The 17,734-nt window shown below is 37.9% G+C and overlaps 1 protein-coding gene across 18 annotated transcripts in view; it reads left to right on the forward strand.

The window, feature by feature from the left end:
* Positions 1–17,734, forward strand: part of LOC127448893 (RIPOR family member 3-like) — a 241,818-nt gene that overhangs the window by 217,548 nt on the left and 6,536 nt on the right. For 17 of the 18 annotated variants that reach the window (XM_051711823.1, XM_051711824.1, XM_051711825.1 and 14 more), the window contains 9 exons: positions 5,051–5,176; positions 5,579–5,724; positions 10,697–10,826; positions 11,143–11,355; positions 12,412–12,786; positions 14,696–14,841; positions 15,368–15,569; positions 15,802–15,931; positions 16,228–16,383. In XM_051711823.1, coding sequence (XP_051567783.1) covers positions 5,051–5,176; positions 5,579–5,724; positions 10,697–10,826; positions 11,143–11,355; positions 12,412–12,786; positions 14,696–14,841; positions 15,368–15,569; positions 15,802–15,931; positions 16,228–16,383 — 1,624 coding nt within the window. The remainder of the gene's footprint in view (positions 1–5,050; positions 5,177–5,578; positions 5,725–10,696; positions 10,827–11,142; positions 11,356–12,411; positions 12,787–14,695; positions 14,842–15,367; positions 15,570–15,801; positions 15,932–16,227; positions 16,384–17,734) is intronic. The other variant, XM_051711816.1, reaches the window with a different exon arrangement.

Genomic DNA, 17,734 nt, shown 5'->3' on the forward strand with positions numbered 1-17,734 from the left:
GATTTTTAAAAGGAGCTTTTGTAGTGAAGGCCCCACGATTATGAAACAGCCTACCATGGGATACTAGATTTGCTGAATCTGCGTCTTTTTTTTTTAAGTCTCATCTAAAACGTATTTGTATAGACTTGGTTTTACTACAGTGTGAATGTGTTGTCTTTTACAGAGTGTTTATGTTTGGTGAAGCACTTTATGCTAAATTGCTAAAATGTGCTATGAAAATAAAGTTATTAAAGTTATTATTAACATATGGTGCATATGTCGGATGGACCACTTTTAAGGAGATTTTTGTCACTGCTCACTGTGTGCTTTCATTGTATAGAAAAAAAGAAATCAGCATGAACATTTTTTAAAAGATCTTTTTATTCCATGGATGAAAGAAAATTATAAAGCATTACAATGACATGAGAAATATAGTTAGTAAATTATTTTCATTTTTGTGTGCACTTTTCCTTTAATACATAAAACCAGGATTTTATGTATGGTCTTAATCCTGGATTTTACTGTTCAAACAACCTTTTTCCTATCCACAAAGAAACAGTAATGCATGCTGGTGACTTTGTTAAATTATTAGGCAGAAATGACATATTTCACCAACTATTTGGATTACATGTATAAGGCCAGGTTTCCAGTGACCTCATACACAATGGAATGTGGTCATGCACAATAGCACACATACTGTATAGTGGACCCAAAACGTATTTGCAGTGCTTGGTAGATTACTTCAGAATTGCAATCTGGTACTGAATACAAATTACATGACTAAAATTGCAATTAGTATTTTTTTACGTAATATAATCGGATTATTTTTATATTACTTTTGGATTACCTCTGAACTACCTCTTGTTTATTTGAGTAGGATAATCTATACGACATAATGCATTTAAGCTTACTTAATTCAAAATATGAGAATTGATATGAATTTGTTTTATTTTGAAGAAAAACAAATTGTGAGAATTATTCTTAATTAGAAGAGGATTTTTTTTTTTTTTTTACTACTGTCTTCCAGACTTCCAGAATCAATAATTAGTGAAGGTCACTGGATACGATGTAGACATAGTATTTCACAGCAAAACATAAGCAGTGTTAAGTAACTTGCATAATTATTCATCATTAGAAAGCGTGGTCTACTGTATATCAGTATACAGTATACTGGATATAAAATAATTGCATAATTTTGCAAAATTAGCTGCAAAAATAAAGGACATCTTGTGGAGCACTTTCTTCTGTTTCACACATGACAGTAAAAGACTGAGCACAAGCTGGTCCTGAATAAATTATTTAATCAATTACAATAATGACAATTGTGCATGTGCACAATATAATTTTTACTCCATGCTTGTGCATTGTGGGATTTAAATGTATCCAAGTGGCTTGAGTGTTTTGACTACATTCACCAAAATTCGGTCAGATCCATTTAATGATTCAGTGACCATTTCTGGTAATGCCAGAAGGTGGTGACAAATGAGTGTCTTGTGTGAAATAAGTTAGTCACTGATTTTTCATGTATAAAAAAGTGTGCCTACATGTTTATTCACTTCAGTAAAATGCCTAAACACACAGCAGATCTTTTTCCCTACAGTTTGTTGACTGCACACCAACATAAAGGTAAAAAAACAAGAGCTGATATTAAAAATGAATTTAACACAGATCAAGTAATCTGCTTAAATTGGCAAAAAAACAACCGATCAAACTATTACCTCACAAATGTTTTAATAATTGGCATCGGCCAATACATTTTCCTGTTTGGCCGATTTGTTTCTTGTGGGGTCTGAGAATTGCCTGTTTGCATGTGAATCGACTGAGACATATAAACGACCAGTCATGGTTCGTTTTGTTGTTACGTGCCATCAAGTTACTACAATAATAGACCAGTGTGCAACAGTCTCATGTAAACGGTCTGCGTTTGAGCTCATTATGTTAAAGTGCTTGCCTGTTTCATTCTCCCTCTCTCTCCTCAACAGTTCCCTGTTTTAGCTGCCTTGTCTGATGATAAAAGGCAAATATTGATAAAACTAATATCATATACCATCTGCAAATATCTCGTTTAAACAGATGTAATAAACCAACCTCACACAACTTCAGCAGATCAAGCAAACTGTGGAGCGCTCATATATCTTTCTCTGAAGCACGTATTCTAACAGTCTCTCCTCAACAGTTCTCTGTAACTTTTCTAATGATAAAAGGCAAATATCAATAAAATTTCTATTATATACTGTCTGCAAATATGCAGATATCTTGTTTAAACAGATGCAATTCACGAACCTCAGGAAAATCCAGAGTTTTCTTCCCGTCGAGCGCTCAACTACAGTAAAATCTTCCTCTGAAGCACGTATTCTATCAGCCAGTATCAAAACTTCAGTATCAGGATCAAAAGTTCCTCTGATTCACAAATCATGACGGTCAGTCCGTGACAATCCAAGCAGGCGATCCAGGCTGTTTAAACTGTCAGGAGATTTCTGATTGTAAGGGGGTTTAGAGGAAAGGAGGAGGCGAGAACCGGCTTGACAACTTAATTTAATAATTTATTAAACAAAAACCCAAACAAAAACACACAACTAAAAACACAGCACAGCTGTCTGTAATTCTCTCTCTCTCGAACTGTCGTCCCCGGCCGCCTTTATCCCTCGCGCGCCCCATCAGGCTGATTGGGGACCGGGTGTGTCTCATTCCAGCCCGGCCCCGCCCTCCTCAGCTCTACACTCCTCCCGGCGTTGCCTCAGGCCGGGGAGCCCCCGGCATGACGTACATCCCCCCCCACCCTTCCTCTCCGGGTGGGGGGGGCGTGCCTTATGCCCCGACTGCCGGCGGGTCCTCCCCGCCTTCCTCGACCTGGGAGGAGAAAAAACAACAACACAAAATGGCGAGGGAAAGGCCAACACGGAGCGGCAGAGAGAGAGAGAGGAGAGAGAGAAAAAGAAACTCACCGGTTCTCTGATGCGCCGTCGCGTGGTCCTCGATCACTACTCCACCCTCTCAGGCGGACTGCAGTCGCTCCTCCCCGGGCGGACCGGAGTCAGACCTCCGACCCCCAGCGGACAGAACGCCCCTCCGCGTTCCCGGCGTCCCGTGGAGACTCTCCTCCGCCCCTGGCAGCGGCCCTACCACTCCAGGCGGTCGGGGAGTCACTTCCCTCCTCCCCCCCGCGGACGGCGGTCTTCTCTCGACCCCTCCGCGTTCCCGGGGGAGGGCAGGGCACTCCTCCGCCCCCGGCAGCGGCTCCCTCGCTCCAGGCGGTCGGGGAGTCCCGTCCCCACTCGCCTCGCGGACGGCGGCCGTTCCCCGCGTCCAGGTAGTCGGGCTACTCCGTCCCCCGTCGGACGGCAGTGGCGCTCCCCTGGGTGGACGGCAGTGTCGAGGACTCTGCGACGGGAATCCCTCCTCCTTTCCGGGTTTCGGCACCAGTGTAAGGGGGTTTAGAGGAAAGGAGGAGGCGAGAACCGGCTTGACAACTTAATTTAATAATTTATTAAACAAAAACCCAAACAAAAACACACAACTAAAAACACAGCACAGCTGTCTGTAATTCTCTCTCTCTCGAACTGTCGTCCCCGGCCGCCTTTATCCCTCGCGCGCCCCATCAGGCTGATTGGGGACCGGGTGTGTCTCATTCCAGCCCGGCCCCGCCCTCCTCAGCTCTACACTGATATTAATATCTGCATGAAGCAGTATTTTCTGTTTGTCTGTGCATGTATAACAACATTATTCTTAAGGCCGGAGGTGTCAAGCAAAATGTGAAATGTCAAGCACACATTTTGCAGTGAATAATATATACAAATTCAAACATTAAAAGAAGTGAAAATAAAATCAACATAGCCTAGAAACAGGTGAAAGTCCCGTAAATCTATTAGGAATGTTTACGATAAGACACCATTATTTAGTTAAATAATAATAATGATAATAACAATAATAATGTTAAATTATATATAGTGCCTTACCAGATGTAGCACAGTTTAAAGAAGAAGACAAAAAAAAGATGGAGAATGTTTCAGTTTCTTCGTTTTACATAGTGAGGAATTTTCCTAATAGATGAATACTCTATGGAGCATTTTAACTTTTTTCAGAATAAAGTCTTAACCAGATAATTACCTTAATCGCTGATGTGAATATAAATGTGGTCAACTTTAAAGACGGATAGACAACCTCCGACGTGAAATCATCACTTCAGGTCAGGAATTTAACATTGCGCTCAGGTTTAGGCTATAAATGGATACATGGGAATCATATGTGAATTGTGTGATACGTTAACATAGACATTTCAAGAAGTGAAAAGTGTTTATGATGTCGTATCTTAACGTTACACTCGATAAGCTTCAGACACGCACAATGAACAGAGACCACAAACGGAGTCGAGACCACGCCCATCCGATCTGAAATCACTGAAATAGTTTTTATATTATTCGGCTTAATCCGTTATTCGTTTTGAAATCATAATTCGTGCCTTTCGGAATAAGGTATTCGACTTTGGGCACATCCCTAGTATCGGCCTATCAACCACCCTGCTCTCTGTATATCGGCATCGGCCATTAAAAAAACCCGTATCGGTCGATCACTAATAAATTCCACTTACAATGTGTGCTTTAAAGAAGGATTGTCCTTTGTTTTGTTTTTTCTGCAGTGTATTTCATATAATGCTGCCAATCAAGAATGATATGCTGATAAATAACTCTCGTTTGTGTGTTCCTCATCTCTAGATTATTAATTTAGATCAACATCAATGCTGATAAAAAACATGGATAAATGAGCATTGTTGAAAGCAGCTTTGTAGAAATGAATGGAGCCGTGTTGATTAGACTGTCTGACTGACGGCCTATTACGTAAGGATTGTTTCGCTCATGAAACTCACCTGTGATTGGCTGGATGGTCACTCAATCAGCCCAAAGTAACAAAACACAAAGAATACTGTATACAAATCCACCATTAGCACTCGGTATGGGTTTAGCTTGGAAAAGTGCGGGGGACAAAAATCACCTTTTTAAAGAGTGCGGGGGACGTGTCCCCCACGTCCCCCTTGGCTGCTACGCCTTTGCACTGAACGGCTCATTCTGTGTAGGTGTTGATCCGACTGGGCCGACAGAGATGGAAAATCAGAGGGCGGATCCAGACGGATGACAGACAGTTGTGGGATGAAGAGGAGATGGTCTTCCTCCCTCACATCCACGGAAACTTTGAGATCAAGGTGAGCTTGTCCACATTATTCTCACACACACACCTGCGCAAATACCACTTCCTGTCAAGGTCACCTGTGGGGGCTGAGATGACAGATGACAGACGCTTCCAGGCCTTTTGTCCATATATTGTTTGGTAGACCTAGAAAGACTTTCATATAATAGAAGAGTCCACCCACAGACTCCAGAGAGAGAGAGAACTATAGAGATGTTTAACAGATTCTCTGAAGCTTTTTGGCGAACAGCATGATGTTTATAAAAGGTCTCACTGTCCAAAATGTATTCTATCCCTGAAAATCAAGATGGTGAGCCAAATGGTTCAAATAAAAATTACTTATTATTCTATATCTTCCTGTACCCTTATTAGTCACTTTTATTCAAAATGAGATCACAAATATTGAACAATCCTATAGGTAACAGAGGTCAAGGGGTTGAGCTCCATCCTTGTCGGCATGGTGACGTGTAGGAGTGCAGATTTTTTCACAGTACGACCGCAGATGATGGTTGTCGACATTACAGAACTGGGAACCATCAAGCTACAACTAGAGGTGGTTTGGAAGTAAGTGCACGTGTTGTGTTTGCAAGACGATAGTAAAACAGTATTTCTGTTCTTTGAATGATATTTCATATATAGACAGAGGTGTCCTTCTCAAATCAGTGTCAATAAACAACAGGTTCCCATTGTGCAACTTCCGCCATACTAGTGTGACAACATGCTCAATGTGTTCAATAAACTGTATTTTTTTCTTGTGCAATAATGCACACAGTCTTAAAGCTGTTGAAAACTTACAGTAAGTGTGCTATTAACAGCATATTGTAGATCATTCTATCTATCTCTCATACAAACACCCCCCCTGTGAGTGAGGCTCTGCTATCAGCTAACACACACCAGCTGTGGAAGAACAGCTGACTGCAGAGAGAGAGAGAGAGAGGGGTGGGATAAATAGTCCATCACTACCTCGTCTCTCTCTTGAACACACAGATCAACTTTCATTTTACACAGTCCAGGTGGAAATTATTTTTCACAGCCTCTTTTACAGCGTCACTAAATTAAACACATCGTACAGCCTGTTCAGCGTCTCTTCTTGCTGTTGTGTGTGACCTCATTTCCCGTGGTTCTGGTTATTCTCTGTCAACAGTGTCAGACTCCTTCATCCAGTAATTTCAAACGACACACTGCCACTCAACACATCACCTGTAATCAAAACCTGAGAGTTTATCATTCCATTTTTATTGCTTTTTCATAGAGTAAAACAAAAAGTGGCCAAGTCAATGAGCATTTATTATTATTAAGTTATTATTAAGTACATGATTGCTAAAACACAAAAGCCATCAGATTTGTTAGGGATAATGTGTTGTCAGCCGGTTGTTATTACAAAATAAACACAGACAGAGTGATCAGGACCCTCTTGAATCAACTTGAAAGGGTTTATTTTGCGATAACAGCTGTCTGACTATACATTATCCCACTTATTACATGGCTATTAACCAAATAAATAAATGGACATAAAATATTGATTTGCATTGAAATTATGTAATTATGTGACAAGAAAGAAATTGCTGAACATCTGAATTCCATCTCCGGTTTGGAGCTCTGTTGGTTGACTGTTCATTGTGTGTATCTTATTACAAGACGACTTGCCAAATATATAAATAAAAGCACACGAAACATTGATTTGAGTTGAAATCAAGGGAGTAGGTTTGGGCTGAAAGTTGGTAGGGACATATTGCAAGGAGGGCATTATTCAAAATGTTGGTATTAAGAAAATGCGAGAAAGTCTGGTAATATAGGCAAAGTAACATAATTTCCTTATTTCCTATTTCTCTACCCAACCATATTAAATATTAGCCTGTTTTTTTTTTTTTCTAAAGAATAAACAAGTTGCTTACCAGACTGAAGTTGTCACGGTTTGTTGCAGAGATGAGGACACAAACGCAGAGTTCAAAACCAAAAAACACTTTATTAACAAAACAAACTCCCACGAGGGGGAAAACATAAACAACACAGAAGGGGACAAAGGGTTATCCAGTCTGGGGCAGAAGGGCACAGGGAATCAGGACTGACCAAGACCAGGAACAGGGATACAGGATCGACTGGAACATGGAAAATACATACAGGACTAACTAGAGAACAAGATGAACTGGCACTGGACAGCACACACGAGGAGACTAAAATAGGGAGAGAAATCAAGTGGGTTAATATAGGGCAGGTGTTACTAATGAAACAATAATGAGCAAACAAGGAAGTGGGGTGTGACGTAAGACAGAGAAGCACACAGCGATACAGAAACATTAACAAAGCCACGTGCTCTCACAAGAAGACAAAACATCCAAATTGCATGAGCACACACCGCCAAGACAATGAGGTGATATACACTCATGCCAATCGACGAATAAGACGAGACAGGACACTTGTGTGAGAGTTTGGCCACACACACATCTGACACCTTACCAAATTGACTGAAACTCAGCACAACATGAAGTCAGCTCGCGACCCGGGAGCATGTCATGTAAATAACAGACAGACAAGGAGTATGAATGTCCGGGTCCCGACACAGACCGGAACCGAACTAGACAGGAAGTCAGGACCCAGACACCACACTCAGACAAACACAACAAACAGAAGAGTGTGTGGCAAGGAATATAACTGAAACCGCGTGTACACAAAGACAGACATCGGCGGATAATGCCACGACCCTGTCAGACCAAAACCCAGACTGACAGAGTGACAGGACCGTGACAGAAGTTGCACAATGAACGCATTTAAATCATAGGCCTACCGAAATTTAATTTGTGATATATCATGAAAATTCTATATTTTGTGCAAATGAAAATCTGCCCATGTAATCTCCAGAAAATTGTTAAAAAAAAATCTAAATGCATTAATCACAAACCACTGTGATTGGTGCCATGTGACCATGCTGTTTATGCACCACTTCAGAGGACATTAGATAAAAATGTATACATGAGTAATACTGAGAACTTTAATAGTCATTAAAATGAAAATATATTTTTTTTAAATAAAGTTCAAGTATTTTCTATGTGGTAAAATTGCCCAAATGTTGGTCAGGACATATCCGATTTTCTGAAAGTTGGTTGGGACATGTCCCTACCATCCCTACCTAAATCTATGCATATGGTTGAAATAATTTTATTAGCTTACTTGCAGAAATTGCACAGTGATCCAAGAAGCAGGAAAGATGGCTCGCAAACACCCAGATGAGTGGTCTATTATGCGTAGGTGCGGTTGTTACTGAGCAATATATCAGACCGCTAGATGGCATCCTAGAGAGCTGTGTAATAATCTCAAATAACTCTTACAAGAAAACCCATATTTATCTGCATACAACCAAATGTTGATCAGGTAAAAATTTTCAGCATTTGTGGCAAAATGTTGAGTACTACAAAACAACAACAACAACAACAACAAATCCACTTGTCCCTCAATTGTTTAAAAAACAAAAAGTAAAAATCGCAATTTCAGTGAGGTACTTACAACGGAAGTGAATGGGGCCAGTCCATAAACGTTAAAATACATACTGTTTCAAAATTATAGCCCCAAGATGTTTACAATATATGTGTTAACATGATTTTAGTGTAATAAAATCAGGGATTTACTGGTGTTACAGCATTTTACCAGAATACTGGGTTTAGCTGCTTTGTGTTGTCACATTGTTTTAAAGCAGCTTTAAAAAATAACCTTAAAAGAAACAAGTAGAAACAACCAGTTCCCCTCTGGCAATACAGCATGAATATAATGCCAATTTGAGTTATCCACACTATATGGCCAAAAGTTTGTGGACACCCCCTTCTAATTAACGAATTTGGTTACTCAGTTAAATCCAGTAAAGTAAAATCTTAATGTTTCTTTATGTAATGGCTTGGGCTTTGTGTGCTTCCAAATTTGTGGCAACTGTTTGGGGATAGCCCTTTTCTGTTCCAGCATGACAGTGCCCCTGTGAACAAAGTGAGGTCCATAAAGAAATGGTTTACTGTGTCTGGCGTGTGACTGGCCTGCACGAAGCCCAGACCTGAACCCCACTGATCACTTTTGGGGTGAACTGGAACTGCAACTGTAAGTCAGGCCCCATCGACCAACATCAGTTCCTGACCTCACTGATAGCCTTGTGTCTGAATGAGAGCAAATCCCTGCAGCCATGTTACTACATACAGTATTAGTGGAAAGCCTTCCCAAAAGAGTGGAAGCTGTTATTACAGCAAAAGGGGAAATTGATGCCTGAGGTTTTGAAATCAAATGTTCATCAAGCACATATGGTGTCCACAAACGTTTGGCCATATAGTGTATGTGTAATACTTGTCTATGTGTAAAAAGTCTTGTTTTATGTGAGTAAACTGAGTAGATTTTGGTGGGAAATATATAAAACCAAAGGACTGGGCATGAACTGTGAGATTTATGAATATGTCATGATAACGAAATTGTTACATTGAATATAGTACACAAAAAAGATTAGTAAGCGGTTTTATCACACTACAGTCATGTTGACATGTATCATGTTTGTCTTGTGGCTATACTTTTGAAATAGTGTGTATTTTAACATTTATGACCAAGCCCCATTCACTTCCAAGTAGCCCAGATTCTTGATTATTATTATAAATGTGGGACATTTTGAATTTATTTTATTTATTTTTATTTTTTATTTTTTTGTTTTTTGGAAATCAACATTATTCCACAAATGCTGTTGATTGAGCTTAACTTGTATTGAATCTGGAACATTTGGCATGAGTTACTTCACTTGAACGGCACATTTTGAGCATAAGGTGGTAGTTAATTGTAAAGGTTAAGCTTTTGTTTAGGGTTGGAGTGGGGTTATATTTAGGACTATGGTTAAGGTTGGAGGTGGGGTTACACCTAGGGTTGGGAGAGGATATACATAGAAACTAGCTAGAGCTGTAGTTGGCTCCAAACACAATAGAAATTCCAGTTTAAATCCAAACACCCATATAACCAGCAATCCAATATATTTAGCCACTTCCTTTGCATCTGTATTTTCATTAATACATTTGTTGTTTTGGATACTGTATCTAGGGGCATTTTTTTCTCAGTGGAGTCAGGGTTATTATAGCTTTGAATTTAATCTTTATTTATTTTTTATTTTCAGTGTGTCCTTATAATTTAGTTTAGTGTATATTAGTTTTAAGTTTTTGTTTTTCTCAGTAATGTCTAGTTTGAGTTTGGTTTTATATTTTAGTAAATATATTTTACTTTTTTCTAGTTTTAGTTTAGTATTTAAGCTGAAGTTAAAGCATTGTCTGATATAATTCATAAATGTTTCATAGCATTTATTATGAAGTCATGTTGTCAAGGTTTTAAAATTTACAAGATACTGTATATCAAAAACTAAAATTCATTTTAGTCAGTGAGTCTTGAAAATGTATTTAATTTTAATTTTTGTATTATGATTTTTTTTATTATAGTTTTTGTTTTTATTTCAGTTAACGAAACTGATTAAAACCAGTCTTTTGACGACATTCTCTCTTTTTCTCTCACTTTTTGTCTTTTTCTCTTGCAGTCCATTTGATAGCAGTGAGGTGCGGCCCATCACAGCGTCTGTCAGCCGCCAGTCGATCCACAGTAGAAAAGGATCTGTATATAGCTGGACACCTCCCAGCACACCCAATTTCACAGAGAAGTACTTTTTAGTGAGTTTATGAACTACATCCACACACACACCCTCTGCATGTCTACAGAAAAGTTGAAATGTGAAAGTTTTCTGACATTAAAATAATTTCTCCTGTCCTAGTTTACTATGCAGACAACAAAGCCATTTTAAGTTGACTTCCTAAAGAGTGTAAACACTAGTACTGCTAATGGTGCAAAAATGATACACTCCGCCTTTAAATACCTATAAGTTGCTTTAAATTCTGTAAACATTTCTAAGTTGATTTGTTATACTGGCCTTTCTACAGAAGAGTTTAAATAACATCACATGATTTGATTCGTCTCTTTGTGCTATAGTCGATGATGCGTCAGTTACAGGATGCAGATGGCTCTTTCTCCATTGGCTCTCGTGAATCCAGGGGCGTGACTTTACTTAGCTACCTGGCTGATTCCACCCAGGCCCTCACTCCTCCAGCCTATGAGAGGACAAGCGACCCACCGCTCACGCCCCAACCTGCCCTGGACACCAAATTACAGGACCACGATCTGCTGAAGACGCCCCTAGGAGATGTATGAAATTGTGTGATTATTTTTTTATTTTAATAGTTTTTTTAAAAAGCCTTTTCCTTTAGAGGTCAGTGGATAGAAAAAGGAAAGGTAAAGTAATAGTGTGCAACAAAATAATTTACTCAACCTCACGTCGCACCAAACCCGTATGACTTTCTTTCTTCCATGGAACACAAAAGGTGAATTTGTAAAAAAGTATTCACAGGGTTTATTTGCCATATAATGACTTAATTTTGCTGGATTGTCAACTGCAAAAAGGATGAAAAAAAAAACCCCTAATAAAACCACATGAAAAGGAATCGTATGACTTTTGCACTATTTCCCAAGTCTTCTGAAGCCATACAATCACTTTGTGCTATTAAAAGTGACATTTGTACTTTCAAATCAAATATGGCGGCTGCGTCGATACTGTCAAACAAAAATGGTTTTATAGTCATGGCAAAAAATATGTACTGTGATATTACACTGAAATCTGGAATCTTTGCATTTAACCCCAGAAATAAACAATGTTTCAGGATTTTTAACATTTTAAAACATCGAAAAGCTATGAAAAAGTAATGAAGTGAAAAATAAATATTTAAGATTCTGCATTATTTCTAGGGAACTAATCAAATTATTAGTAATTTGTGACCATGTTAACGCCTTTGTACATGCTGGCGTAACATGGATCGCAAAAGGGGCAGATAACAAATACAAAGACATCCTGCAATTCTCCTGACATTTCAATTATCAATCCATTAAATTTTCAATCCTTTCACTCGAATTGTTATGCTGAAAATATATTTTATAATTAAAAATGTTGTATTTAATAGAATTCTAAATACAGTAGAAGCATTTTAATTTGTGGTCTCACTGGATACCTTTGGACCAGGGTCAGAAATTAAAGGGTGCTCAGGGCAAAAATGCCACTGAAAGTGACTAAAATACCCCTGGAAATCAAAACCAGGGGCTACATATTGCCCCTTAATGTAAAGTTAATTTTTGACCCTGCTTTGGACTTCACTGTATATCCATGTAGAAATCCAGGAGTGGTTCATTTCTTTCTCATCATATCTCAAGGCAGAAGAGAGTGTGGAATGGCCATCAGAGACAGAAACACCTTCCCCTAGTCCTGCAGGAAGCAAGAGAGACTCCATATTCCTCTTCCACCGCTACAGCACACCTGACATCCTGCGGCAGAACGGAGAGGTGCCCATTAGCACAGTTGAGGTAGAGGCAGAGGGGACGACCGAACAGGAGACCTTGTTCAAGAAGCGGCTTGAAGAGAATCTCCCAGTGAAGGACAGAGTGAGCAGAGCCCAGAGGAGAGCTGTGATGAAGAGAGTTAGTTCACTACTAGAGGAACTGCATGCAGCACTGCAGGAGATGAGCAACGTAGAGACAGAGTTAAATAAACTAGATCTGCACATACAACAACTACATGAGATCTTGAAGGTGAGATGGATGGATGGATGGATGGATGGATACTACAGACAGATGGATAAATAACAGACAGATAGACAGACAGACAGACAGACAGACAGATTCAGACAGATAGATAGATAGATAGATAGATAGGTGACACAGACAGACAGACAGACAGATGACACAGACAGACAGACAGATAAATGACACAGACAGACAGATAGATTCAGACAGATAGATATAGATGATAGATAGATACAGGTAGATGACACAGACAGACAGACAGATTCAGATAGATAGATAGACAGACAGACAGACAGACAGATAGATGACACAGACAGACAGATAGATTCAGACAGACAGACAGATAGATAGACAGACAGACAGATAGATAGATAGACAGACAGACAGACAGATGATGACACAGACAGACAGACAGATAGATTCTGATAGACAGACAGATAGATGACACAGACAGACAGATAGATTCAGACAGACAGACAGACAGACAGACAGATAGACAGACAGACAGACAGATGATGACACAGACAGACAGACAGATAGATTCTGATAGACAGACAGATAGATGACACAGACAGACAGATAGATTCAGACAGCTAGATATAGATAGATAGATAGATAGATAGATAGATAGATAGACAGACAGACAGACAGACAGATGGATGACACAGACAGACAAACAGATAAATGACACAGACAGACAGATACAATCAGACAGATAGATATAGATGATAGATAGATACAGGTAGATGACACAGACAGACAGATAGATTCAGACAGACAGAGAGACAGATAGACAGACAGATGGATGACACAGACAGACAGACAGACAGATTCAGACAGACAGACAGATAGATGACACAGACAGATAGATTCAGTCAGACAGACAGACAGACAGACAGACAGACAGATGATGACAGACAGACAGATAGATACAGACAGACAGATAGACAGACAGACAGACAGACAGACAGATTCAGATAGACAGACAGACAGATAGATAGATAGACAGACAGACAGACAGATGATGACACAGACAGACAGACAGATAGATTCTGATAGACAGACAGATAGATGACACAGACAGACAGATAGATTCAGACAGACAGACAGACAGACAGATAGACAGACAGACAGACAGATGATGACACAGACAGACAGACAGATAGATTCTGATAGACAGACAGATAGATGACACAGACAGACAGATAGATTCAGACAGCTAGATATAGATAGATAGATAGATAGATAGATAGATAGATAGACAGACAGACAGACAGACAGACAGATGGATGACACAGACAGACAAACAGATAAATGACACAGACAGACAGATACAATCAGACAGATAGATATAGATGATAGATAGATACAGGTAGATGACACAGACAGACAGATAGATTCAGACAGACAGAGAGACAGATAGACAGACAGATGGATGACACAGACAGACAGACAGACAGATTCAGACAGACAGACAGATAGATGACACAGACAGATAGATTCAGTCAGACAGACAGACAGATAGACAGACAGACAGATGATGACAGACAGACAGATAGATACAGACAGACAGATAGACAGACAGACAGACAGACAGATTCAGATAGACAGACAGACAGATAGATGACAGACAGAGAGATTCAGACAGCTAAATATAGATGATAGATAGACAGATAGATGACACAGACAGACAGACAGACAGATAGGTAGACAGATGGATGGATGACAGACAGACAGACAGACAGACAGACAGACAGACAGACAGACAGACAGACAGACAGATAGATAGATAGATAGATAGATAGATAGATAGATAGATAGATAGATAGATAGATAGATAGATAGCAAGGCAGCTCACTAGGTTTTTAACATGGCTTCTGTCTTCCCTTTCATTTTGTATCTTTGCTGATGTCAGAAGGATCTTGAGCCTCCTCAGATGCCCTCATGTGAAACACTAGCAGTAGAGGAAGAGGAAGTCCTGGGCAGTTTCGATTTCCTTTCTACTGATTTTAATGAGGATGAAATCTCAAGCATGGCCAACATCCAACACAGGCACACTGAGTAAGCCAGCAAACCTTTGACTGTACAGTTATTCTTACTATAACATAAACACACTTACAAAATGACAAATACATTAGTAAATTAAATAGATACTGACCATTACCTTTGCCCTGACCATATAAATAAGACGTATTCATGCATGCAAAATTACTGCATCTAACGAAAAACTAGTTGCTGTGTTGCATCATGCTAAATGAAGGCTCAAAGCGCCCCCTTGTGAATAAAAATTAAGTGAACTCATTCTATGTCTATCCATATGCAAATATTACATGTAATTATCATTCTAATACTTAAATAGCATATGGTATCATTGTACTTTGCAAAGATATCATATTGCACATGTATATCTTAAATTAAAAATGTGCTTGTAGAAATTGTTTAGTTGATTTCAGCTCTTAGCAAATATATAGCAAGTCTTGTGTTGATATTTTCTTTATTTTTTTTATTAATAATAAATATTGAAATATAGCATACTGGGAGAAAATATTGAAATGCAACTGAGTGTACCATTTGTAATTTTTTTCAGGAATGGTTCATTTCATGAGAACACCTTCAAAAGCCTAGGTCTGTTATCTCAGGATAAGAACTCATCGTCCTCAGAAGACATCAACAGAGGACAAAACAGACTGAGAGAAGACAATGCAGTGAAGGGATCACTCAGTATAGGGGTCTACAGTCTGGATCAAGCTCTAGAAACCCACCTCAGCATCTGCACAGTGCTGTTGAGGGTGAGACATTTGTCACTTTCAATCAATGCCAATCGATCAGACAATAATCAATATCTACAGACACAAAGAGTGACCCCAATTTTTGGACACTTCAGCAACATTTAAAAATGTCTGGATGCCATTTCATTATATAATAAAATATCAAACCACTGTTTTTTTTTTTAGAAAGTAGGCATTCATACAAGACATAAATGTGAGTAACATTCAGTGCTCATGTCTTTTCACCTCCCAGGCTCTGAAGTGTTCTAACTCCGATCTTGTGCACAAAGACATCATGGAGGAGCTGTCAGGTCAAGTTGATGTGCTGGATAAAATCAGCACTCTGTCACAGAGGAGGACAGATGAGATTTCAGTGACAGAGCGTAAGTATGACAACGACCCGGGCTTTGAACGAGTAGACGTGCAGCTAAGACATCTCAGCTTGGGTCCAAATAATAGAGATTTAAAGAGTGTTCTTGGAATACTATTCTAGGTCACTTTTAAAATGAAAAACCTTTAGCGGTTATAATAGAGTTTAAAAGATTTTCTTAACTGTATTAAGACTAACAATAGAATATGTGCTGTTTCTGTCACTTTACTGTTACTGGTCACAGACAGTATCCAGTGGTAATATGAAGCGGTCTGTATGCATTAGTCATGTGTTGTGTATGTGTTTCAGTGTTGTGTGGAACTCCCAAGGGGATTGCGATATTTTGGAAGGAGTGCAGTGAGAGTGACACGCTTTTCTGCTGCTCCACTGATAGCTTTCTCAGGACACTGCGCAAACATTACATCCACAAAGTCAAAGCCAAACAGCCTGGACAGCCAGATGCAGGTTTGTATTCTATTCTATTCTATTCTATTCTTCAAACAATTCTTGAAAGAATATTTTATTCTATTTGTATTCTATTTTATTTTTCCTTCAGAATTGGATTCTTGGACTACTAATTTGTAAATTATATTTTTATTCAATTGTTCTTTCTTAATTTCATTCACCAAGTAATGAAATAAGGTAATAATTTGAAAGGAATGTTTCAATTTTATACTCTTCTGCTGTTCCTTCAGAATTCTATTTCCAATCTACTAAAACACAATGTAACAATTTAATGATATTTCTATGATATTCTCTTCTCTTCTCTTCTCTTCTATTGTTCCTTTTAGAATTTTATTTACAAACTGCTTAATCTCAGTTGAACAACTAGTATATTGTCATTCTATTCCATTACATTGTAAATGTTATAGAATAATTATTTCAGAATTTCATTTACAAACTACAAAAACTGAATATATTTCTTTAAGGATTTTTATATTCTGTTCTATTCTTCCATCATAACAATTTGAGAAGGAAAATATTTATTATATTATTTTATGTTATATTATATAATATAATATTATATTATATGACATATTTTACTATTATATATATATATATATATATATTATTTATTTATTTTTTAAATTTATTTATTTATTTATTTTCAGAATTCCATTCACAAACTACTGAAATTATGTAACATTTTGTAAGGGATATTTTCTATTCTGTTCTATTCTATTCCATATTGTTCCTTAATTTTTATACTTAAAATATTACAACTAATTTAAAACTGCTAAATCTCAATCAAACAATTTAGGGATATTTCTATTATATTTTATTGATCCTTAAGAATGTAATTCATAAACTACTAAAACTCAGTATGACTGTTTGTTAGGGTATTTCTATTTTAATCTATTTTTACCTTTAACAATTTGTTAAGTCTATTCTATTCTATTCTGTTCTTTTCTATTCTATTCTATTCTATTCTGTTGTTCCTTCAGATTTCCATAAACAGACTGCTGATATAAAGAAACATTTTAATGGATATTTTTATTCTATTCAATTCTGTTGTTCCAGAATTTTATCCTTAAACTATTAAAACTTAATGTAACAATTTAAGGATATTTAATGAAATTCTCTTCTAATCAATAAAAACGTATTGTTACAAACAGCTAAATCTCAGTCTACCAATTTGTTAAAGATATTTCTATTGTATTGTATTCTATTCTATTATTCCTTAAGAATATCATTCATAAACTACTAAAACACAATGCAACATTTTGTTAAGAATATTTCTATTCTAATCTGTTCTTCTCTTAAAACAATTTGTGAAAGGATAAATATTTCTATTCTATTCTATTCTACAGTATTC

Source organism: Myxocyprinus asiaticus, chromosome 12 (genome assembly GCF_019703515.2).
Source record: "Myxocyprinus asiaticus isolate MX2 ecotype Aquarium Trade chromosome 12, UBuf_Myxa_2, whole genome shotgun sequence".
In the NCBI taxonomy this organism is placed as follows: domain Eukaryota; kingdom Metazoa; phylum Chordata; class Actinopteri; order Cypriniformes; family Catostomidae; genus Myxocyprinus; species Myxocyprinus asiaticus.